The sequence below is a fragment of the Crotalus tigris genome, unplaced genomic scaffold, assembly GCF_016545835.1.
Source record: "Crotalus tigris isolate CLP2741 ecotype Arizona unplaced genomic scaffold, ASM1654583v1 scf7180000017596.1218436, whole genome shotgun sequence".
Classification (NCBI taxonomy): Eukaryota; Metazoa; Chordata; class Lepidosauria; order Squamata; family Viperidae; genus Crotalus; species Crotalus tigris.
In genome coordinates this window covers 545,471-571,090 of record NW_024096501.1, presented here as the reverse complement: position 1 = coordinate 571,090, position 25,620 = coordinate 545,471, and the positions used below count along the sequence as shown (strand labels likewise).

General features: G+C 42.7%; 1 protein-coding gene across 13 annotated transcripts in view; it reads left to right on the top strand.

The window, feature by feature from the left end:
• The window catches only part of LMO7 (LIM domain 7), a 149,726-nt gene extending 130,819 nt beyond the window's left edge, over positions 1-18,907 (top strand). For 10 of the 13 annotated variants that reach the window (XM_039365723.1, XM_039365784.1, XM_039365757.1 and 7 more), the window contains 8 exons: positions 2,018-3,297; positions 4,903-4,959; positions 6,261-6,307; positions 7,187-7,406; positions 9,738-10,037; positions 12,639-12,747; positions 15,340-15,442; positions 18,379-18,907. In XM_039365723.1, the coding sequence (XP_039221657.1) occupies positions 2,018-3,297; positions 4,903-4,959; positions 6,261-6,307; positions 7,187-7,406; positions 9,738-10,037; positions 12,639-12,747; positions 15,340-15,442; positions 18,379-18,401 (2,139 nt within the window). In that variant the 3' untranslated portion in view covers positions 18,402-18,907. The remainder of the gene's footprint in view (positions 1-2,017; positions 3,298-4,902; positions 4,960-6,260; positions 6,308-7,186; positions 7,407-9,737; positions 10,038-12,638; positions 12,748-15,339; positions 15,443-18,378) is intronic. The other 3 variants (XM_039365765.1, XM_039365749.1, XM_039365808.1) reach the window with 3 other exon arrangements.
• Positions 18,908-25,620: the final 6,713 nt, after the last annotated feature.

Below are 25,620 nucleotides of genomic sequence, written 5' to 3'. Positions count from 1 at the left end.
AAAAGACAGAACCCCAGAAAGACCCATCTAAAGAAAATACTGGTTGGTTGATTGGTTTGTTTTGGATGCACAACTTTATTCATTTCAAAAGATGCAAATTCATCTTTGAAAAATACAGGATTCTTTGGTTCTTTCTGGGTTCAACCAGCTAGCCTAAAATAATATTAATTTAATCCAGCTATAAGATGCATTTGGTCCCATAGTGTGCACTTTTGCATAAGATTACTAGGTTCAGTCCCTGATATTTGTATTCAGAAAGAAAATAATAATAATAATAATAATAATAATAATAATAATAATAATAATAATAATAATCATTGGCATTGACAAATTTGCTATTAGTCAATTGCAAAAGGCGGCCTTATTAGGAACTGCTTCCATCCTGCGACGATACCTGTAATACCATCAAACATCCACATCTGCCTATCCCAGGTCCTGGGTAAGGACTCGATAGGTAGACAAAATGCCAAATCCAGTCTGAACATCTGGCTGACTGTGCGATGAAATAATAATAATAATAATAATAAAGCAAGCAAGGGTAGTACCAATAGTCATAGGCGCCTTGGGTGCAATTCCAAAACAACTGGAGCACCACTTGAACACCATTGGCATTGACAAATTTGCCATTAGTCAATTGCAAAAGGCGGCCTTACTAGGAACTGCTTCCATCCTGCGACGATACCTGTAATACCATCCAACATCCACATCTGCCTATCCCAGGTCCTGGGTAAGGACTCGATAGGTAGACAAAATGCCAAATCCAGTCTGAACATCTGGCTGACTGTGCGATGATCCATAATCATCATCATCATCTATTTTGGGTACAGGTAATTCTCCACTTACGATCACATCACAGCCCAATATTACTGTTGCTGAGTGAGACAGTTGTTAAGTGGGTTTTGCCTCATGTTACAATCTTTCTTGCCACTGTGTTAAGTGAATAACTGCAGCTGTTCAGTTAGTAACACCGTTGTTAAGTGAATCTGGTTTTCCCCATTGACTTTTGTTTGTCAGAAGGTCACAGAGGGTGATCACATGACCCTGGGACACTGGAACTGTCATTAAACGCGAGTCAGTAGTCAAGCATCTGAATGTAAATCACATGATCATGAGGATGCTGCAATGGTCGTAAGTGTGAAAAATGGTCATAGTTGACTTTTTTCAGTGTTGTTGTAAGAACGGTCACTAAGTGAACTGTTGTAAGTTGAGGGCTACCTGTCTGATTTCAGACAAGTGGCTATCCGGTCCCACAACTTCTGGAGGCAGGTTGTTCCACTGATTAATTGTTCTAACTGTCAGGATGTTTCTCCTTAGTTCTAGATTGCTTCTCTCCTTGATTAGTTTCCATCCATTGTGTCTTGTCTTGCCTTCTGGTGCTATGGAAAAATAAGTTGATCCCCTCTTCTTTGTGGCAACCCCTCAGATATTGGAACACTGCTATCATGTCACCCCTAGACCTTTTTTCCCCTAGAGTAGACCTGCCCAATTCCTGCAATCTCTCTTCCTATGTTTTAGCCTCCAGTCCCTTCACCATCTTAGCTGCTATACTCTGTACTCTTTCCAGAGTCTCAACATCTTTTTTTATAATGTGGTACTAGAACTTCACATTGTCAAGTGTCTCAATTTTAGTCACATGACCATGGGGATGCTAGTGTGAAAAATGGCCCTAACTCACTTTTTTTCAGTGCCATTGTAACTTCGGACGATCACTAAACAAAGGCTGTGAGTGGAGGACTACCAGTATTGTGGAAAATCCTCTGCACAGGAACAGAATTTCTTGTTGATGTAGACAATCAGCTAGAGATTTGGATGATCTGAAGTGACATAAAGTCAGTTCCAAAGACAGGTGGAATACCTTTTGCTTGATTTTTTTTTAAACCCATTGATCCAAATCTCTGTTAACCAGCTGGACTATCTTTCCAATGAAAGACCCATTATGTGTACCTCAATTCAGAGCAAAACGTACCCAACTTTCTCTTCTGTATTTAACTTCTTTAAAACTTGTATTCTTTTTTAGGAACAGACTAACCTGACGTGCCCTGCTCTAACCGGGAGTGTACAGGAGGTCCCAACTTTTTTGTGGGAAAGAAATGGAAGTAACAAGACTGATTGTCATAGTTCTGAAAGAAATTGGGAAGAGGAAAGCAGGCCGGAGTACCAGGGGAAAGATAGTGAGCTAGCGAGAAGCAGCTTACAACAACAAGGAGTTTTACAGGTGGAGCAAAAGAGAAAGTTACAAGGAATAGAAAATGGGAAGGGATGGAATGGACAGGACACCGTATACTATGCAAAGGAACCAAGTTATCCAGAAGAAGTACCTCAAAAATCCCAGGTAGAAGTTGTCAAGGAACCAAGGCATTGGGAAGAAACATCTCAAAATCTTCTGATGGAGCCAATTAATGAACCAAAATATGGTGGTGAAACATCTCAGAATCTACTCTTTGAACCTATCAAAGAACCAGGGTATCAGGAAGACACATCTCAAAAGTTACTGCTGGAACCACTCAAGGAACCAAGATTTTGGGAAGAAAAATCTCACAAAACTCATGTGGAAATAACCAAGGAATTAAGATACCAGGAAGAACCATCTCCAAACCTGCTGATGGAACCTATCAAGGAACCAAGGTATCGGGAAGAAGCATCTTGTGAGCTGCTGATGGAACCTATCAAGGAACCAAGGTATCGGGGGGAAACATCTAAGGACCTGCTGATGGAACCGATCAAGGAACCAAGGTATCGGGAAGAAACATCTAAGGACCTGCTGATGGAACCGATCAAGGAACCAAGGTATCGGGAAGAAACATCTAAGGACCTGCTGATGGAACCGATCAAGGAACCAAGGTATCGGGAAGAAGCATCTAAGGACCTGCTGATGGAACCAATCAAGGAGCCAAGGTATCAGGAAGAAGCATCTCAAAAGCTGTTAGTGGAACCTATCAAGGAACCAAGGTATTGGGAAGAAGCATCTCAGGACCTGCTGATAGAACCTATCAAGGAACCAAGTTATCAGGAAGAAGCATCTCGAGACTTTCTGATGGAACCTGTGAAGGAACCAAGGTATCGAAAAGAAGTATCTCGAGACTTTCTGATGGAACCTGTGAAGGAACCAAGGTATCGAGAAGAAGCATCTCGAGACTTTCTGATGGAACCTATCAAGGAACCAAGGTATCAGGAAGAAACATCTAAGGACCTTCTGATGGAACCAATCGAAGAACCAAGATATCGTGAAGAAGCATTTCAAAAGCCGCTGGTGGAACCAGTCAAGGAGGTGTCAGTGCAAAGATTTCAGTATCAAAGGTCTGCATTATTCTATGGCGGGGGTCCCCAACCTTGGCTACTTTAAGACCTGTGGACTTCAACTCCCAGAATTCCCCAGCCAGCATGGCTGGCTCAGGAATTCTGGGAGTTGAAGTCCACAAGTCTTAAAGTGGCTAAGGTTGGGGATCCCTGCTCTATGCTATAATCTTAAATTTAAGATTTAGGGAAGAATTTGTGGAAATTCTGTAAAAGCTGGATTATTAATGCATGTCACATAAAGCCATAGTATTTTATGGGCTGCTGCCCAGACTGGACCTGCTATCTTAGCTCCCAGGCAATAAATAGATGTGATTTTTCCCCTAGTTCCCAGTATTTATGGATGAAGGTTTTGTCCAAGTGTGCGGTGTGAGTGTTCCTTACTGCCTTCTCGGCTTAGTAAAACTGAAGAAAGGACTTTTCAGAGTCCCTGCATCCAGAAAGTGTGTTCCTTCCTCAGACTCCTTAAGAAGTTGACTGAATCCTCAATGCCCCTAAAACCATAGAGTGATGAGACATTGGTTGCTTGGTTGCTGTGGGCCATTTTTCTTCATAGGCTTCCATCCATGGCTATCTTTGGTCCTCCTGTGGAGGCATTTTGTTCTTCGATGCTTATATATTTTGATGCTGCTTTGTTATTTCACTTGAAAGCCTTTCAATAACTTCACACCAAGTCATGTTCAGCAAATGTTTAAGATCGGGGGGGGTCAAACTGGCGGCCCACGGGCCAGATGCGTCACGTGCAGGCCATGCCCACCCCAGCTCTGCAAAGGCAAAATATGTCGTGATACGTCACGATACGGCACATGATGTGATTGAGTTTGACACCATGGTTTAGATCAGTGTTTCTCAACCTTGACAATTTTAAGGCATGTGGACTTCAGCTCCCAGAATTCCACAGCCAGCATTGCTGGCTGTGGAATTCTGGGAGTTGAAGTCCACATACCTTAAAGTTGTCAAGGTTGAGAAACACTGGTCTAGATAATCTCAACAATCTTACTTCTAAAGGTAGCTTGCCAGTAAAGCACTAGTTGCCAAGCTCTTGCAGCTGCCTTGACCTGATAGTAAAAACTGACACGAGAAATTCAAGTCAACTATTTATTATATTGTAGTATACAGATCTGTATTCCTAATTCAGATGTTTGTCCAAGACTAATTACGGAACTTGTGATCCAGAGAACTATATACATTTTTTAACTGGATGATCAAACATGAGGGCTCCTCCTAGCCTATGCAATATCTGTCTTCTGGTGATTGCACAGAGAGTGAGTCCCGTCAGCCAAGGAAAGACAGCTGGCAGGAACCAGGAGATGCATTTCTTTTGTCATAGCCCCTATCCTTAGAACATTCTGTCTTCGGAGAGTAGGATGGCCTGACATTCTTGAATGCCTATGTTCCTGGGTCTGGGTATGTGAAGGGCCCCATCTCCTGGTTATCTACAGTTATGATTTTATGATTGTTCATCATCCTGAGGCATTTGTTTGAGATTGGCAGCCAATCTCGATGGATGGATGGATGGATGGATGGATGGATGGATGGATGGATGGACGGACAGAAGCTCTTGGCCTTTACTCTAGCTAACTCTTGTTTATGGTCTCTTTACTCCAGACATTATGAATCACCAAGACTCTCCAATGAACAAGGAAAGTACTTCAGTGTGGACAGGTAAAAATCAATGAGTTTTTACTGATGGTGCTGTTTGGAATTTTAAAAGGAAAAGTTGCTTCCTGGTCCTTCACTTCTGGAAAGTGAATCACTCTTGATTGATTCCTTTTTTTTTTTTTTTTAGTTACCTAATTTCCTAAATATATCCCTGCATGTTGAATTCAAGGTTTGGTCCAGAGCAGGAACAAACCAGGACGACCAGATGTTGTTCAACCCTTTAAACTTAAGCTTCCATCAGTGTTATCTAGCACAAGCATCAGCATTTACAGACATGGTGTCACCCATGATTTGGAAGCTGCTGAAATGGCTCTCTTTGCCTAGAATAGAGTAAGGTAGGGTAGGGTAGGGTAGGGTAGAGTAGAGTAGAGTAGAGTAGAGTAGAGTAGAGTAGAGTAGAATAGAATAGAATAGAATAGAATAGAATAGAATAGAATAGAATAGAATAGAATAGAATAGAACTGGAAGGGACCTTGGAGGTCTTCTAGTCCAACCCCTGCTCAGGCAGGAAACCCTATACCATTTCAGACAAATGGTTGTCCGGTCTCTTCTTAAAAATGTCCAGTGTTGGAGCATTCACAACTTCTGGAGGCAAGTTGTTCCACTGATTAATTGTTCTAGCTGTCAGGAATCTCTCTGGGCCATTTCTCCCAAGGTTCTGCTCTTTAGACTGGGACCTCCTGCCCACCAGATGTGGCTGAACCTCTCTCATCACTGGCTGGAGCGACCCAGGAAACTGGATGAAGGATATCTGCAACTTCTTCAAGACTGATATCTACTGACACTGCCCTAGTGTGGGATTAGATTTGCGTGCTTCGTTTGCAGACACTAAAGATGCAGATATACCGTTTAATAAAAGCCAGCCCTGGACGTTCAGCAGAGAAAATGCCATTCTGGTTTTGTGCCTTAGGATAGATTTTCCTCCTGGAAAATATGTGCTCAACATCTGCAATAGATTGGAAAAAACAGTTGGCAGCTTATATGTAAAAGGCCCAGACCAATATCTTGAGATTCTTGGAACAGAAAAAAAAAGAAAAACCACACGCTAACTCTATTCTTAGCAGCTCTTGAGTAATACTAAAGTTATATCTCGAAAATTCCTATGAGAAGTCATATTTTCTGCCGTGAAGTTATTACTTCCTATTTTTCAGGGGCTTTTTTAGCCCCTTTACAAATAATCATTAAATCATCCATCAAAGTTGTTATAACATGCTTTGTGCGTCCAGAGATGGTTATGTATGTTGCAAGTGATACGTCATTCTGTGAAGAATGTCTATAATATAATTTCTCATTTTTTCCCCCAGAAATAAATCCAGATCAACCACTGATTTAGACAATCCTCAGCCCAGTGGTAAGTTCTTCTCCTGGAAAGGGGAAAAAAACAGGCAGAGAGCCAGGAAAAGTGAATCTGTAAATAAAATATAACTCCAAGGGGTCATGACTAATGTATTCTTAATAATAAATGAGGCCTTAGGGTTTTCTGTAGTCTTCACTCTATTTAGCATAAAAGTATATATCCCTTGTTTCAGATGAGGTCTTGTTTTGTTCTTAATACCAAATTATTAAGAACTGCACAAAGGTGATCCTGGACAGACCATAACGATTGGAGTGATTTGTGGTGAATATGAAACTGTGTAGATTTTCTATGAGTAACAGACTGTTAACAGAGTGCTTTGAACTTTAACTTCACTGTTGGGTAACCTGTTAGCTATTTTTTTTCTTTCATATATGTAATGTATGGCAGGTCAACCAAATTGCAAATAATCATAGAAGCTTATAAATTTTGGACCAGCTTTGCAAGGGGGCGGGGGAGCTATTCTTGTTGTAATAGATTTGTCAGTGTTCAACTGGGGACATAATATGTAGAATCAGAATAGAGCTGGAATGGACCTTGGAGGTCATCTAGTCCAACCCCCTGCTCAAGCATGACATCCTATACCATTTCAGACAAGTGGCTGTCCAGTCTTTTCTTAAAAACCTCCAGTGATGGAGTACCCACAACTTCTCTTCAACTGGTTAATTGTCCTCATTGTTAGGAAGTTTCTCCTTACTTCCAGGTTGCTTTTCTCCTTGATTAGGTAGGTAGGTAGGTAGGTAGGTAGGTAGGTAGGTAGGAAGCAATGATGAACAAATGGTTTTGTGTTGTTGATTTTTTTTTTTAAAAAAAAAATTGTATTTTGAATTTGTATTTTGCTCTTCCGAATGAAATTTTTAAAAAAAATCAAATTAGGGCTGAAGAAGAAGTTCTCTGAGCAATCCTGGAATGCCACCAACTCCCTGAAAAGATCTCAGAAGGAACAGGGCTTGTCATCCGCCGAGCTGGAAAGGCAGCAGATTCTTCAGGAAATGAGAAAAAAGACCTCTCTGCACACAGACAGCAGCTGGATCCGGCAGCGCAGCTCCAGCATGCACAAAGAGCCCTTCAGTCTGGCCGGCAATAGAATGAGGAGGTAATGGAGCCACCAGGAACAGCCCTACCGTGACTGAGCACCCCCAGTTCTGATCTCCCCCTTTGACCCATGGAGATTCTCTGGAGTCTCTGGAGATTCTCAGTGATCCAGGTCATGGTTGTCCCAAGTTTGTTTCCCCCCCCCACACCAAAAGGGCAACTGGACTTTCTTGGTTTTATCCTTGAAAAGATTTTGCTTCTCATCCAAGAAGCTTCTTCAGTCCTGACTGAATGGTGGGAAAGGGAAGGATTTATAGTAATGGCCAAAATTGTGGAAACCTTTTGGGAAAAGTGTACGGTGGAAATGCCACCTTTGGTTAAGTTTCCACCCATTTTTCTTCTAATTTCTTTATAACTGTAGCCTTGTTCGCTTAAGAATACTATTTTACATCCCTTTCTGGGCGACCAGTCAACTCTTTGCACCATTACTTTAATTTTATTACATTTTACAAGCTCACTAGAAAGAGCACAAAAAGACCCAAACCAACTTGATAGCGATCATATAACAAACTGACCAATGACCTCCTCTCAGCTTCAATACAGGACATCAATCACTGAATCCTACTGTGATCTGATTGGCTCATTGCCAAAACACGATGACACCTGATTGGCTCTCTAAACACTCACGCTCATTGGCTACAATCAGATGAAGGCAAGCTACTTGATATCAACCTAAGCAAGTTGGGCTTCCTTTTTCTGGTTATTTGGCTATAACGTTTCATAGAATACAGTACAGATAATTGAACAAACTTTGTTGCATTACATTCCTGATTAAATTATCTTTCCATTGATATGTAATTTTATGGTACTATTTCCCCCCCCCCAAAAGTAGTGTTATTAGCTTGTTGTTGTTGTTAATTGCGAAGTCGTGTCCGACCCATCGCGACCCCATGGACAACGTTCCTCCAGGTCTTCCTGTCCTCTACCATCTTCTGGAGTCCATTTAAGTTCACACCTACTGCTTCAGTGACTCCATCCAGCCACTTCATTCTCTGTCGTCCACTTCTTCTATTGCCCTCAATCTTTCCCAGCATTAGGCCCTTCTCCAGTGAGTCTTTCCTTCTCATTAGGTGGCCAAAGTATTTGAGTTTCAACTTCAGGATCTGGCCTTCTAAAGAGCAGTCGGGGTTGATCTCTTCTAGGACTGACCGGTTTGAACGCCTTGCAGTCCAAGGGACTCGCAGGAGTCTTCTCCAGCACCATAGTTCAAAGGCCTCAATTCTTTGGCGCTCAGCCTTTCTTATGGTCCAACTTTCACAGCCATACATTGCAACTGGGAAAACCATGGCCTGGACTATACGCACTTTTGTTGGCAGGGTGATGTCTCTGCTTTTTAGTATGCTGTCTAGATTTACCATAGCTTTCCTCCCCAGGAGCAAGCGTCTTTTAATTTCTTGGCTGCAGTCCCCATCTGAGGTGATCTTTGAGCCCAGAAAAATAAAATCTATCAAACCTCAAAAATACACTTTTCCCAAAAGATTTCCACAATTTTGGCCACTGCTGTATATACTACTGTATATTCATCTAGTCATTAGCCCTCTGAGAGTCGTTGAGGCTACTTGTTCAGAGTCACCCAATCAGAGTGCAAATAGGGGTGAAACCTTCTTGGGACTGCTGCAAGGACTGTCTTGTAAGCAGGAGACACGTAGTGTCGGATCCACCTAGTGCAGGGGTAGGCAACTTGGCTCTTTTATGACTCGTGGACTTCAACTCCCAGAATTCCTGAGCCAGCATGGCTCAGCTTGGAAATCTCTCCCTTTCCCCTCAGCATGGCTGGTTCAGGAATTCTGGGAGTTGAAGTCCACGAGTCATAAAAGAGCCAAGGTTGCCTACCCCTGACCCAGTGCTAATGACCAGATGACTTGCAAAGGATATAAATCCTTCCATTCCACACCGTTCAGTCAGAACCGAAGAAGCTTCTTGGATGAGGAGCGAAACCTTTTCAAGGATAAAACCAAGAAAGTCCGGTTGCCTTTTGGGGAAGAAGAGATCCAACTTCTCTCTTCCTTCTCGGAGATGAAATTTTCCCCTTTTCAATAACATTTTCCCCTCTCATAAGCTGCCTTTGCAAGTGCCTTCTCAGTTACATCCGGGGCTTCTTTGGGTTTCATTGTGCGTGCAGTTCAAGATGTTCAAGGGTCAGCCCTTAGATCAGTGTGTGGAATTCAGCATCTTCTCCTGTGTCAAACTGTGATTTTTCTGCACCTTGCCATTATGTTAGCATAAGCGACTTCATCACCTTTGTTGAAACCTCGCCACAATTATTCTCCAGTTATAGCCGTATGTTTTGTGTAGAATGATCCACTACAGCCACTATACGTTTTTCTTCCAGAGGTGAGAGCTTAGATAATCTTGACTCTTCAAGGACAAACTCCTGGAGACCTCATTCCTGGGTGAACCAATCTGCATCTTCTACATCTTTATCAAGCAGCCAAGAGTTAGGCCAGCATGTTGCTCCCGTGGTGTCCACCTCCAATCGGGCCTACATGCGCACCCCGTCTTCCAGCCTGCCCTCCCCTTCCTCTGCATCTATGAAAACGTCCTCCTTGCCCCACATCCCCCCATCACCAACTGTTCCTCAAGCTCCTTCGCCAACCTCTTCTTCTCAGTCTGGGACGCAACAGCGCAACAGGTATCAGAAGCATCTACTGAATCCTTTTTTGTTACTCCCTCGTCTTTTTGGCTGTGGGGGGGAGAGAAACAACCTGGCAACCCCCGAGATCGGCTGTGAGTTCCTCACAATGTTATTGGGTGTGTTATACTACCAAAAATGTATACAGGTAGTCCTCGCCTTACGACCAAAATTGAGCCCCAAACTCCTCTTGCTCAGTGTGAGAGTTAAGTGAGTTTTGCCGCATTTTATGACCTTTCTTCGGTGTTAAGTGAAACACTGCAATTGATAAATTGGTGACACCGTTGTTAAGAGAATCTGGCTTCCCCGCTGAGTTTGCTGGTCAGAAGGCAGCAAAAATTGAACGCAGGACCCCAGGACACACTGCAACCGTCATAAATAGGAGAGTTGCCAAATGACAATGTTGATCCTGTAACCCAGACAGTCAAACACAAGGCCTGGGGGCCGGATGCGGCCTGAGAAGCCATCCTGAAAACAGTGAGGGAACGGCCCCCTCTGCCTTGGCCCTGGCCCAGGGTAGCCGGGAGCCAATGTACAATTTTGTGGTGGCCATCTTGGCACTTGCCCCAGTGGACCATGTCTTGGCACTTGCCCCGGTCCCACCCCCTTCTGCCAGAGACCCTCAGATCTGTCCCACTCCTGCCCAGGTCCCCCATAGGTACCCTTGACGCAAATGATGTAGAACTGGCCATGCCCACCCAGTAGGCCGCACCCATTCCATCCATGCCCACCCATTAGGCTGCACCCACTCTGGCCACACCCACCTGGCCTCCCCAGGGCAATCACAATGCTGATGTGGCCCTCAGTGAAATTGAGTTTGACACCCCTGCTGTAACCAATGAGATGCTTCAGTGGCTGTAAGTGTGAAAAAGGATCATTAGTTGCTTTTTTAAGTGCCGTTGTAACTTCAGTCACTAAGTGAATGGTTGTAAGTCAAGGACTACTTGTATGCCTTTCTCTACAACAGGTCATCCATCCTCTTGAAATTACCATGATTCTGATGCTTGATACTGCCATAGTTGGCTGATTCATCGATTTTTAGGGAGATTTATCCATACTGTCCCTCCATTTGAAACAATTGGCTGCTTTCCTCTGCTTTAGTCACTCTGCTGCTGTGAACAGGAGAACAGGTCACCATTTTTCAGCCTGTATGTAGTTATGGTGACTGAATACAAATAGTGAACGCCAACAGAACACCTTTGCATCTCTTTTGCTGTTCCTTTTTCCAAAGTGGCTGAACCCTTTTATTTTTTTAATCCCTCGATTTTTCTGTAAAATAAGAATTTACGAGTGTGCTCAAAGCTACTTGCTTATTCTTTTTGTGGCTGTTGTAAATCCTTGACCACAACTGAGCCCAAACGTGAAATTGCTAAGTGAGGCATTTGTGAAGTGAGTTTTGACAAAGGCTGCTGTAAAGCAGACTCTGGAGTTTCAGCCGTCACTGAACATCAGTCATATAAATTTCATCAATAAACAAACACACTTCACAACAAGGCGCATTGTTTCATTTAGAAATATTGTCCAAATGGCTGGAAAAGTCAAGATGTCCTAATGAAAGTGCTAGATTCCATGTAATTTTATGTTTGATAATTGACTTTTTAAAGGTTTCCAGGTGTGTAATTGGAAACCAAATCCATAGAAAATGTGCACACACTCAGTGTCCAAAGACTAGATAATCGTCATCCCCAGCAGTATACAGGTAGTCTTTAACCTATGACCACAACTGAGTCCAGAATTTATGTTGCTAAGTGAGAAATTTGTTAAGTGAGTTTTGTCCCATTTTACGACTTCTTTTTACCACAGTTGTTAAGTTCGTAAAATGGTTGTTAAATGGCTTCCCCATTGACTTGGCCAGTCAGAAGTTCGCAAAAGGGGATCCCATGACCCAGGGACATTGCGAACATCATAAATGTAAGTCAGTTGCCAAGCCTCTGAATTTTGATCACATGACAACAGGGATGCTGCCACAGCTTTAAGTGTGAAAAATGGTCGAAAGTTACTTTTTTCAATGCTGTTGTAACTTTGAACTAAACTGTTGTAACTTAAGGACTACCTGTACTTTGGTGGCCTTCTTTAAAACCGAGAGCCCTGGGCTTCTTCCAGGAAAGTGAGGCTAGTTGAAAGCCAAAAGGGAGGGGGAAGACTCCCCCAGCCCAGAAACATCTCTGTGTTACCAGCATTGGCAACTGGGAAGAGGCTGGCTAGGGTGGGTCTTCAGTCTCGCTCGCCACCTTTAATATCGCCTGACTTACTTCAAAGGCGTTTCTCTTGGGCATCACGTTGCCTAAAGAAGAAACAGATGCTGCGGTTTGAGAACTGTCCTCCACCCATAAGGAATGAGTTGGGGCCCTCAACTGTATGGGGCTGTTTTCCTAAATTTAGCCGAGGGTTCAGTGATTTATGCTAACTCCTGAGTTGCGTAATAGCTGTGTTTCATTTGGAGAAGAAGGTAACTCTTTCTGGTGATTCATTTCTGCTTTTCTCCCTGCAGTCAGTCCTGGGGTTTTGATTCATTGCTCCTCCTGAGACCATGCCTCGTCCTTGTTGGGTTGCTGGTCTCCTGCCATCTGCTTCTCAACCACGTTCTTGTTCTATATTTAGGTCGGTGAGTGGAAAGCGAATGTGTTCCAGCTGCAGAAACGCTCTGGGCAAAGGAGCGGCTATGATCATCGAATCTCTTGGCCTTTGCTATCACTTACATTGTTTTAAGGTGAGAGGGGGAACCGGTGAGAGGCATGGCGGCCGATACCCCCCCATCCTGGCTTTGCTAGCCTCCCTTATGTAGCGTGTGCAAGACCTAATGCAACCAGATCCGTCTGCTAAGGGGAAACCTTCCACCATCGACTGTTGCTCCTTGACTCCTTGATTTAGTGATTTTTTTTTGGGGGGGGGAACAAATGAGAATGAAGCTCCTCTGATGTAGAACACATTAAGATAAAGCGGAACAGGCCATCTGGGTTTAAACCCTGGTGTCTCGGGCTTCCTTCTGTATCCACTTCCTTGCACACATTGCCATCACAGCAGGAAAAGTACCATCACAGCCACTGCATAAAAGTAACTTTGGCCCAGATTTTATGTCTTCCTCTGTGCCTAGATATAAATGCATATCAAAAGTACTAAATTGCTAATGGTTGTCTCAAAGGTGCTTTTTCAGGAGGCAACTGGACTTTCTTTGTTTTTCTTTAAAGACGTTTCGCTTCTCATCCAAGAAGCTTCTTCAGCTCTGAGTGGATGTGGGGAATGGAAGGATTTCTACTCCTTGCAGATAGCTGGTCATTTGCCTTCTTTTACAGAGTCGTTGAGGCCACCTGGAGTCTTATCAGGGTCACCTGTGGTGCAAATGGGTGTGAAGCCTTCTTGGAACTGCTGAAAGGACTGTGTTGTAGACAAGAGACAGATGATGTTGTATCCCTCCCCCTCTGTTGAGAGAGGGCTGTTCAATTTTGATATAGGTGGCCTCTTTGACCCTTCTTTCAAATCTTCCCATTCCCCACCCTCCAGTCAGAGCTGAAGAAGCTTCTTGGATGAGAAGCAAAATGTCTTCAAAGAAAAACAAGAAAGTATGTACTGCACGCTATCCAAAATGGTCCTTACAAGATGTTTTAAAGCAGACATGTCAAACACAAGGCCCGGGGGCCGGATGCGGCCCACAAAGTGGTTTCATGTGGCTCGTGAAGCCATCCTGGAAACAGTGAGGGAACAGCCCCCTCTGCTTTGGCCCTGGCTCAGGCCAGCTGGGAGCCAATGAACAATTTTGTGGTGGCCATGTATGCTGAAACGCATTCAGTCTTAGCTCCACAAGCCCCCCCCCCCCCGCATAGCCTGAGAGGAACAGTGAGGCTCCTCCAGTGGACCATGCCTTGGCACTTGCCCTGGTCCCACCCCCTTCTGCCAGAGACCGTCAGATCTATCCCACTCCTGCCCAGGCCCCCACAGGCACCCTTAACACCAACGATGTAGAGCTGGCCACACCCACCAAGTAGGCCACACCCACTCCATTCATGCCTACCCAGTAGGCTGCACCCACCCTGGCCACACCCACCTGGCCCCCTGAGGGCAACCGCAATGCTGATGCGGCCCTCAATGAAATTTGAGTTTGACACCCCTGTTTTAAAGCAATTAAATGTCTACAGGTAGTAGACACTTACAATTGGTCGTTTAGTGACTGACGTGACTATGGAAGACCCCAGGGCCACTTATGACCCAGATTCAAAGTTCTAATGGTTACACAATCACATTTTGTGCATTCAGCAACCAGCCTACATTTAGAGCTGTTTGCAGTGTTCCACAGTCACGTGACTGTGATTAACATTTTTAGTCAGAAAAAGGCATCTATTTCTGGTTTATGCCCCCCCAAAAAACCCCATTCATTCCAGATTAGCAACCGTGGCAGTCGCTTTATGACCGCTATCATAAATTGAGGACTCCCTGTATATTAAATGCAATCCTATTCTAGTGTTATAGAATAACATTTTTAGCAAATGAATCACATTGTGTTCACACCGACCCAATGCCAGGGACATTTGGACACAGTTTTCATCTAGAACAGGGGTAGGCAGCCTTGGCTTTTTTATGACCCGTGGACTTCAACTCCCAGAATTCCTGAGCCAGCATGGCTTAGCTTGGAAACCTCTCCCTTTCCCCTCAGCAATGCTGGCTCAGGAATTCTGGAAGTTGAAGTCCACGAGTCATAAAAGAGCCAAGGTTACCTACCCCTGATCTAGAACATAGAATAACAGAGTTGGAAGGGACCTTGGAGGTCTTCTAGTCCACCCCCTGCTTCAGCAGGAGACCCTATACCATTCCAGACAACTGGCTGTCCAATCTCTTCTTAAAAGCCTCCATTGATGGAGCACCCACAACTTCTGGAGACAAGCCGTTCCACTGGTTAATTGTTCTCACCGTTAGGCAGTTCTCACTGTTCCTTGATGCATTTGAAACAGGCATATTTATGATTCTAAGTAAAGTGCAGCAGGAAGTCATTCAGGAAGGCTAGCTGAACTGAAACACGAAGAATCTGCATGGGAGTATTCAAAAGAAACAGCTTGGTGCCAAAATCGTTGCTTTCTCCATGTGCCATACGTTCAATTCTGTTTCAGAAAGCAAGACGTGACTCTCTACGGATCTCCATTTCTGTGTAGACCATGCAGCTTTTTAGTCTTGTTTTATTCCGCTGCTCCACATCTCTTTGCATAGCAGGATATTAACCACCCTGTTCCTCTTGCTTTCAAAATCCCTGGCTGAGAACTCACCTTCCGATTCCCACTTTGATTGGGTCTAATTGTCCGATTTCTCTGCACAGTGTGTTGCTTGTGAGGGGGATCTTGGCGGATCACAAGCCGGAGCAGAAGTCCGTATCCGAAACAGCGAACTCTTCTGCAACAGCTGCTATCTCAGATTTAAAAGTAAGAAGCTCCTTCTCTAGCCAGTCACAATACAAGCTTCCTGATCCTGAAAGGATTTTTTAGTTTTTTTTCAGAAATCAGATGCGTCACTTGGTTAGATAGTTAGCCATCGATGTTGGACAAGATGGTCTGCTCTGAACGAATGGGTTATTCTTCCATTAAGAGCCATGGTGGTGCAGTGGTTAGAATGCAGCATTGCAGGCTAATTCTGCTCATACTGCCAGGAGTTCGATCCTGACCGGCTCATGGTTGACTCAGCCTTCCATCCTTCTGAGGTTGGTAAAATGAGGACCAAGATTGTTGGGGCCAAAGTGCTGACATTTGTAAGTTGTTCAGAATGTGCTATAAAGCACTATGGAGCAATAGATATTGCTATTCTAAATTGGAAACAAGTGTAGTGTAAATGGTGCAGTAAAATGTAGCAATAGCTGAATAAATTGATGTAAGGTTTTCATGACTTTAAAAGCATTGCAGCGTATTTCTAACTTACGATTGTGCGCCAGTTAGGGAACTGGAGGAAGTGGCTTTTAAAGTCCCTCCAATTGGAGGGGAAAAGAAACAACACGCCTTTTTAAAATTGTTTGCATTTCATTTTATGCATCAAAAAAACCCCAAAAATAAAAATAGCCTGCTTTGTGTTAAAATGAGGACTAAGTCACAGAATGTATACAGGGAAACTCATGCTGAATTTTAATCGTTTTATTTTGTAAACAAACTTTTTATGAAAAAGAAATATGTTATTTTAAGCCTTTTTAAATCCCCGATGGTGAAATAATGCCAAAAGGCATGCCGTGAAAGGCCGGTCCCATTGTGACTTAGGTTTGCCTTGTGACGTTACTACACCCTTTTTGTGATTTGCCATCCTGCCCTCTGCACAACAAAGCTTTTCATATAAAAACCATGCATGCAAAGTCTTGTTTTTTTTTTCCTTTAAAGACATCTTGTTTGTTATCCAAGGAGTTTCTTCACGTCAAGGATGAGAAGCAAAATGTTTTCAAAGCAAAAAACCAAGAAAGCACATTTGAGACATGCTTGGTTGTCTCAGTGGTTAGAATGCAGTATTGCAAGCAAACTTTGCCCACAGCCAGGAGTTGGATCCTGACCGGCTCAAAGTTGACTCAGCCTTCCATCCTTCCGATGTCGGTAAAATTAGGGCCCAGATTGTTGGGGGCAAGAGGCTGACTCTATAAACCACTTAGAGGTGTCTGTAAAACATTATGAAGCGGTATATAAGTCTAAGTGCTATTGCTATTCCTTCCTTCCTTCCACCTCTCCCAGTGGTTAGAATACAGTATTGCAGGCTAAGTAGTTCGATCCTGAATGGCTCAAGGTTGACTCAGCCTTCCATCCTTCCTATGTCAGTAGAATGAGGACCCAGATTGTTGGGGCAATAGGCTGACTCTGTAAACCGCTTAGAGGTGTCTGTAAAGCACTATGAAGTGGTATATAAGTCTAAGTCAGTATTTCTCAACCTTGACAATTTTAAGGCATGTGGACTTCAACTCCCAGAATTCCACAGCCAGCATTCTGGGAGTTGAAGTCCACATGCCTTAAAATTGTCAAGGTTGAGAAACACTGGTCTAAGTGCTATTGCTATTTATACTGTTGCACGTTCCATCCATCTCTTTCCACTGGCCTTCTTTGTCCAAGCTTTTGGGAGACTTTGGAAGAGCAAAGAACTTCTGATATCAAACGGAAGGCAAATGGAAGGCAAAAGGCCAAATGTGCTGAGCTTGGTGTGAACTGCTGTGGAGGGACGATGGGCTACCAAAGCATGGAAGATGTTTCTCCTGGCCTCCGATGCATCTTCCATGTTGGGTCTAGAAGCTTCTAGACATCGTGACTAGTAGTTACCAGGCAGCCCTTGATGTCACTAAATTGTCCTTCCTTCCTTCCTTGCCTTTGAGGCCTGAGAATCAAGGTCTATTCTTAGAGCTACGCCTGCTAGCTACGGAAGGGCTCCCAAAATGGCACTTTAGAAAACTTCTTGTGTCACGAATACATTTCAGCAGCCATTGGGAAGCTGGAAGAGAAAGACCTCTAGGGCAGTGTTTCTCAACCTTGACAATTTTAAGGCATGTGGACTTCAACTCCCAGAATTCCACAGCCAGCAATGCTGGCTGTGGAATTCTGGGAGTTGAAGTCCACATGCCTTAAAATTGTCAAGGTTGAGAAACACTGCTCTAGGGAGAGTCTCAATCATCCAGGTGATGGTTGTCTCCAAAGGTACTTTTCCAAATGGCAACTGGACTGTCTTGGTGGGGTTTTTTCCTTTGAAAACATCTCACTTTTCATCCCAAAAGCTTCTTCAGTTCTCTGAAGAAGCTTCTTGGAGGAGGTGAAACGCTTTCAAAGAAAAAAAAACAAAGTCCAGTTGCCTTTTGGAAAAGGACCTTTGGGGAGAGGAAAGACCTTTTTATTTAAAAGCACTGTAAATAAGGATAATTAGAACAGGTAATCCTCCACTTACAACCACAAGTGAGCCCAAAAGTTATGTCACTCAGCGAAACATTTGTTAAATGAATTTTGACTCATTTTACGACCTTTCTTGCCTACGACATTTGTTAAGTGAATCCTTGCAGTTGTTAAATTAACAACACAGTTGTTAAGTGAATCTGACTTCCCCCTTGACTTGGCTTGTCAGAGGATCGCAAAAGGGGATCACGTGACCCTGGGACATGGCAACCGTCATAAATACGAGTTAGTCGCCAAGCAAATGAATTTTGATCACATGACCATGGGGATACTGCAGCGGTCATAAGTCTGAAAAACGGTCATAACTCACTTTTTCTGTCCTGTTGTGAACTTTGAACTGCCACTAGACAAACTATTGTAAGTCAAGGACTAACTGTATACAAACATTTTTTTTTAAAAAAAATACTCTGAATTTACTCTGCGCTTAGCAGTTTGTCTTCTTTTCTTTCTGATATTGATAGCTGGACAGGCGACCACCATGTGATCCGAAGAAGGAGAAGGAGAAGCCTCTGCAACAGACAGAGAAGGAAATGGCTGCTGCAAATCTATAAATATTTGGAGTGGGTGTGTTTTATAGGACCAGAAGTTTGGCTGTCTAGATCATGTAGAAGACACACTTCCTCCTTCATAAAAAAAACCCCCTATTTTGAAATATTTATAAGGAAGTCATCACGTTCTAGAGAGTTGTGCAGAACTTTGCGAGATTTACATTTGAAGACACGCGGAGGTGGTTGCAGTCTTTATCTCAGTTAAGCTACGCTTAAGTAATATTACCCTTTTAAAACTGTCCACTTCACTTTCTTCCATCTCCCTTTGTGCTTTAACAGTTTGAATCCGGTTGGGGAAATTGTGAAAACTCCTTTTTCGTCCCGTGTTTGAAAAATGTAACTCTCCATTGCACCTCAAACAGGTTAATATGACTGAAGAATTTTTTCTTTCTGTTTTCTTTTGTATTTGTAAATAAAGTTGCTGATGCTGCACTTAGACAAACTGGTTGAATGTCCTTGCTGTGTCTCTGGGGGGAAAAAAAATGTGCAGAAAGAATTTGTAACATGAGTGGCTTCTTTTGAGTACAATATTTCCAAGCTAAGATCCCAAATGCATGGGGCAGACATTCCTTCTTCATTATACTGTACATTGCCTAAATTAAATCAAGATTGCGAAGCTTTAAATTCTAGATTAAAAAGTACATAGAAAATAAACTAAGTGGGAGTTTAAGTAAGGAGCACAATATTTGACAAACCTCTGCATCTGTCTAGACCAGGGTAGGCAACCTTGGCTCTTTTATGACTCGTGGACTTCAACTCCCAGAATTCCTGAGCCAGCTATGCTGAGGGAAAAGGGAGAGGTTTCCAAACTGAGCCATGCTGGTTCAGGAATTCTGGGAGTTGAAGTCCACCAGTCATAAAAGAGCCAAGGTTGCCTACCCCTGGTCTAGACTCTGGAACATTCAAAATAAAAGCCAAGCACTGAGAAATGAAACGTCCTCTATTATTTTACTTTTAGTTGGCCAAAGATGAACTAGGCTGCAGATAGCGGCCTGGTTCACATCTAACACTAAGACCATATTGTTTCATGTAGCAAAAAGACAAGAACAAACCATGTTTTGGCTTAGTGAATTGTGTGAGTGCAGCTTTTCTCTGATATAACAGATAGTTGTATCTGAGGCCCCATGGATTCACCTTAAGCAAACACATCTATTATGGCCACCATGACAAATAATGAGCAATCCACACCCATGTTGTTTATAATGGTAAACCTTCAGGTGTGTGGCTTTATTGTAAAAAAAATAAAATAACTAGAAATGTTATAGGTTATGATGCTGAAGTTTCCAGATGAGCCTCTTCATTAGGTTCACAAATCTTGAACATCACCATATGCCTATAGCAGTGGTGGCGAACTTATGGCACGGGTGCCAGAGGCGGCACTAAGAGCCCTCTTTGTGGGCACACGCACCGTCGCCCCAGGCTTAGGCCTTCAGCTGGGTTTTATAAAACCTTTTCGTTTTAGGCCTCCGCCGCCGTGTACAAAAAAAAAAAAAGTTCAATCAATCAGTCAATTTCAACTTCTCACGGGGAAAAAAAAAGATCTTGCAAAGTTGGAATTGATTGATTGAACTTTTTAGTCCCACCCAGTCTGCTGTTACCACCGCAGCCATGCCCACCCAATGGGCCACACCCATCTGGCACCCAACGATGCATAAGTGGGTTTTGGGTTGCAGTTTGGGCACTTGGTCTCTAAAAGGTTCGCCATCACTGGCCTATAGCATGTGGGCTTTCTGACTGAAATTCCCTTGTTTTTTGGCAATTGTGAAGAAGCATTTTTGGACACACAAGGGCAAAATCAAATGTCTAGATCATGTAGAATTGGATTCAAGGTTCACATCCCTTACACAGAGATGGAAGTAGAGATGATTTGGGCCATTGTACTTTTTGCAAGAAGATTGGCAAGTCAATAGTCATCCGATGACTGGACAAAGGATCTTACAAGGATTTGTCTTGAAAGTCAAAGTTTAGGTAAGATCCCCAGATGAGATTATTTTTTACAAAAACAAATAATAAGAGTTAATATTTTATGAAAAAAGCCAACAGTCTAGAACCCAATACCTATGGGGAGTCACAATAATCCAGATCATGGTTGTCCCAAAGTCAGCTGGACCTCCTTGATTTTTCCTGGAAAATGCTTCATTTCTCATCCAAGAAGCTTCTTCAGTTCTGACTGAATGGTGGGGAATATCATTCCAAGAAGCTTCTTAGATAAGAAGCAAAACATTTTCAAGGGCAAACCAAGAAATTCCAGTTGACCTTTGAAAAGCACCTGTGGGATGAGCAATCAAATCCTTTTACTAGAAAAAGAAATCAGATTCTAGAGTTTAAAAATGGCAGGGGAAAAAAAAAACCAGCTCCACCGAAAGTGGAGCCAAAAACCATGGCAAAAAACCGAAAAGGCAGTGAGTACACCAGCTGTTCATAATTTTTCTCTGAACAAGGAGAAGACTTGAGATCTCCCACAAGTGCTCCAAACAGTTGTTCCTCACAAGACCACAAGAGAGCGAGTGAGAGAGAGAGATCCCTTTTGAGCAGAGGTCTTCAAACTTGGCCCTTTTATGACTTGTGGACTTCAACTCCCAGAATTCCTCAGCCACAAGTCACAAAAGGGCCAAGTTTGAAGACCCCCTGCTTTTGAACATTGGGAGATGAGAGAATAGTGTTTGCCCTACGAATTACACTTATGCAGTCTTGTTGGGTTAGGCTGGATTCATTAAGTTCTTTTCTCTTTATGAAGCAAAAGTATTTTTCCCTGACAAAGGAGATTTCATTGTCATTGCAATAAAAGGTAGCCAAACTTCTCCTTCGAAAGCTGGTTAATGATTTCACTCAGTTCATGCGACTTGCAGCTGACATGGAAAAAAAATATAGGCCAGCATATCTTTCTTACTTCTGTTTTTGGTGAGTAAATAGCAAAAAAAAAAAAAAAAAAAAAAACCACCCACACACACATACACACACCACATTTAGATGTTTATGAGAGATTAGCCATTTAAATTGTGAAAATGTTCAAAGTGCATTAAAGTATAATATGATGTGAGAAAGGCAAACCGTTGACTTATTTTTCAGTCTTTTAAACTAAATATTTCTCATTAGTCCAAACATATTTGTATCAGCTCCTGGTCATCAGTGTTTGGTTTTGCATTTTCAGCATATTAAAAATGCTACAAGTTAGCATCTGTTTTGGAATGTGTTTCTGTTAGCTCCTATAAAATAAACAATATGATGTCTATTTTTTTTTCTTGCTTGCTTAATTGTGCTTGCTATAAAAATGTGACAGGTTTATCCTGTAGGATTTTGTTTTGTAGTATCTATGGAGAGTCAAACCTTCTGCATTGTTGCATATCTGGGAAGTTTGATTGTCAGACCGAAATGAGGAACGATTGGTTGCCTGTTGCTTGCCTCAGCCTCGTGGTTGAGTCTGGGGTTGCCCCAAAGGATGTGGACACAAATTGTCTCAAGACTGCAATGACTATATGGGGTTCGTGCAGGAAACGGGTTTGAGGCACTTTTGGGCCAATATGGAGTCATTTTGGGTGGAATCTGTTTCAGGGCTCCTGTTCTCGTTTTGCTTAAGTCAGGGGTAGGCAACCTTGGCTCTTTTATGACTCGTGGACTTCAACTCCCAGAATTCCTGAGCCAGCCATGCTGAGGGGAAAGGGAGAGGTTTCCATGTTGAGCCATGCTGGCTCAGGAATTCTGGGAGCTGAAGTCCACCAGTCATAAAGCGGCCTAGGCCTAGGCCAGAGGTAGGCAACCTTGGCTCTTTTATGACTCGTGGACTTCAACTCCCAGAATTCCTAGCCAGCCATGCTGAGGGGAAAGGAGAGGTTTCCACGTTGAGCCATGCTGGCTCAGGAATTCTGGGAGTTGAAGTCCACGAGTCATAAAAGAGCCAAGCCTAGCCCTGGCCTAAGTGAGTACAAATTCTCTCCCTCCTTCTTGCCAAGGGCTAGATAGGTCCTGAATTATCGTTGCCTTGGGGGCCAGAAGTGCAAGGAGGAGATCAATCACTCCTCCACTTGAACTCTTGGCTCAGGTGGGATGGTGTTTGTGTAGTGGGGATGACATTTGGAGGAAAAGTGTGGCCTGTGGAGGGCACAGAGGAAACGCCTTTTCTGGAAGAAACACTGGAGCAGAAACTATGGAGGAAGAAATTGCTGCAAAGAAATTTTACAAACCGCTCTGAATTGGTGCTTCCAATTGTTGATCTACCACCAAGAACACTTCAGGGAATGGAGACAATTCTCTCTTCCGTCACTGCAGTTTTGATCCAGCGGGATAGAAAGGTGGTGATTTTAGTTGAAGAACAGGAGAGGGACTCCCTAATGTTTCCTATCCCTGACTTCCCTCAGAGACTCCTTCTGAAATTGACAGAATCCCTTTCCATCTCTTCCTCCTCCCATCAACAGCCTGCTGGGCGTTGGGCTGGGTGTCTTCCTATTTTTTTATGGCTGTTTCCCACTGCTGATCTTGTGCTGTTTTTCCCCTGAAAACAATGACTTATTTCAGTGCCTTGACAAGGCAGATAGTCAAATGCAAACAAAATCTTGGAGGCGTTAAAGTAATGAATTGGAATGGAATGGAATGGAATGGAATGGAATAGAATAGAATAGACTTAGACTTAGACTTAGACTTAGACTTAGAGTTGAATAGAATAGAATAGAACAGAACAGAATAGAATAGAATAGACAATATGGAAGAGAGAATAGAATAGAATAGAATAGAATAGAATAGAATAGAATAGAATAGAATAGAATAGAATAGAATAGAATAGACAATATGGAAGAGAGAATAGAATAGAGTAGAATAGAATAGAACAGAACAGAACAGAATAGAATAGAATAGACAATATGGAAGAGAGAATAGAATAGAATAGAATAGAATAGAATAGAATAGACAATATGGAAGAGAGAATAGAGTAGAGTAGAGTAGAATAGAACAGAACAGAATAGAATAGAATAGAATAGAATAGAATAGAATAGAATAGAATAGAATAGAATAGAATAAAGCTGGAAGGGACCTTGGAGGTCTTCTAGTCCAGCTCCCTACTCAAGCAGGAGAATCTATACCATCTCAGACAGGTGAATGTCCAGTTTCCTCTTAAAAATCTCCAGTGATGGAGCACCCACGATTTCTGAAGGCAAGCTGTTCCCCTGGTTGATTGTCCTCACTGTCAGGAAGTTTCTCCTCAATTCCAGGTTGCTTCTCTCTTTGATCAGTTTCCAACCATTGTTTCTTGTCCTTCCCTCCGGTGCTTTGGTGAACAACCGGCCCCCCTCTGCCTTGTGGCAGCCCCTGAGATACTGGAACACTGTTATCATGTCTCCCCTATTTCTTCTTTTCTTTAGACTAGCCAAACCCAAGTCCCTTAGCCATAGATCCTATACCATTCCAGACAAATGGTTGCCCAATCTCTTCTTAAAAACTTCCAGTGTTGGAGCACCCTCAACTTCTGGAGGCAAGCTGTTCCACTGATTAATTGTTCTCACTGTCAGGAAATTTCTGTGATTTCTAGGTTGGTTCTCTCCTTGATTATTTTCCATCCATTGCTTCTTGTCCTGCCTTCTGATGCTTTAGAGAATAGGTTGACCCCCCTTCTTTTTTGTGGCAGCCCCTTATACATTAATATACATTAATAAGATTTCAAATCTGCATGTTCTTCAGTTGCAAATGCAAAATATAGAATGTTGGCTTTTCGATTAAAGTTAGATCCGTTTAGGCACAAGGTGGCAGTGTTTAAATGCAATTTGTATACAATAAGGTTTTTCTTTTTGAAAACTTCATCTCACCATTTAAAATGAGAAGCAAATGTGTCCCTTTGTTTAGATCTCTTTTGCATCTGTTCTCAATTTGTGTGGGGGGGTCTGTTTTTGGTTTTGTCACACAGGAAATTAAGGATTGGATCAAAATCCAGCCCATTGCAAAAATCTGGGTAAGATGCAGGCCTAGTTCACCCGCGCAAAATAAGATAAAGTTGAATATTTTTGGAAAGATATATGCGGAAATTATTGGCACGGGGTCACTGAGATTCTGGATTGGGAAAAGGCTCAAAGAGTGTTTTAACAACTAATAATTGGGAAATTCTGGGGAAAAGGAATCAATCAATTCATTGCAAGAGGCAACTGACAGGTCAAAACCAGGAATGACTTTTGCTAGCATTAGAACAAGTTTGTATAACAAAGAAAGTAGCTCCTTAATGTTGCTCTGCCAATCACCAAGGATCTGAGAAAATGAAACCTTTTGTTAATCATGATTTGATCATCCCATTTCTGTCACATGAAGAAGGCATGGGAAACTGTAGGAAGGAAAACCCTGATTATGTTTGGCTAAAGATCAAAAACAATGTCAAAAAAAGTAAAAAGGTCATGTTCAGTCATGTCCAAATCTGGGGGGAAGGGGTGCTCATCTCTGTTTCCTAGCCAAGGGAGGCAACATTGTTTGAAGATGCTTGTGGCCAGCATGACTATATCCTGAGGTGCACAGAACATTGTTACCTTCAAGCCCAAAGTAGTATCTATTTATCTACTTGCATTTGCAAGCTTTTCAAGTGCTAGCTTGGCGGGAGCTGAGACAGGAACAGGAGCTCACCCCATCACACAGTACTTGGGTCTCAAACTGGCAACCTTTCTATCAACAAGCCCAGCATCTAGCTTTTTACCAAATGAAGGCCCATGATGAAAACCAGGGTCATGTAAATCAGGATGTTGAGTGGGTTGAAAGGAGAGACATGTCCAAGCAAGGACCACTGAGATAAACAGAAAAGATGATGAAGAAGTCTCTTATTATGTGACTTACATTCTGATGATAGAGAAGCATCGTATTTTTCTCATTGGTCATCACACATGTGGCTTTGACGATACATCAAGGGCCAAAATTCTAAAAGAGAGACAGAAAAATGGGAATAATCTGGACATTGGCTACATTTCATTATTGAAGTTGTATTATAAATCAGTAACAGTAGTAGTATTTTACTTCATATGACTAACATTTTTTCTCCTACACATTGAACATAGTTCAATCAAGAGCCAGGCTCACTGCTTCCAAGGATCACAAAAGATTTCAGGTTGGATATTGCAATCAGCTACGATTGATTGAACTGTGAGTCACTGTGGACATGTGATAAAGCAAAGAAATATTGGAATAGGATTCATA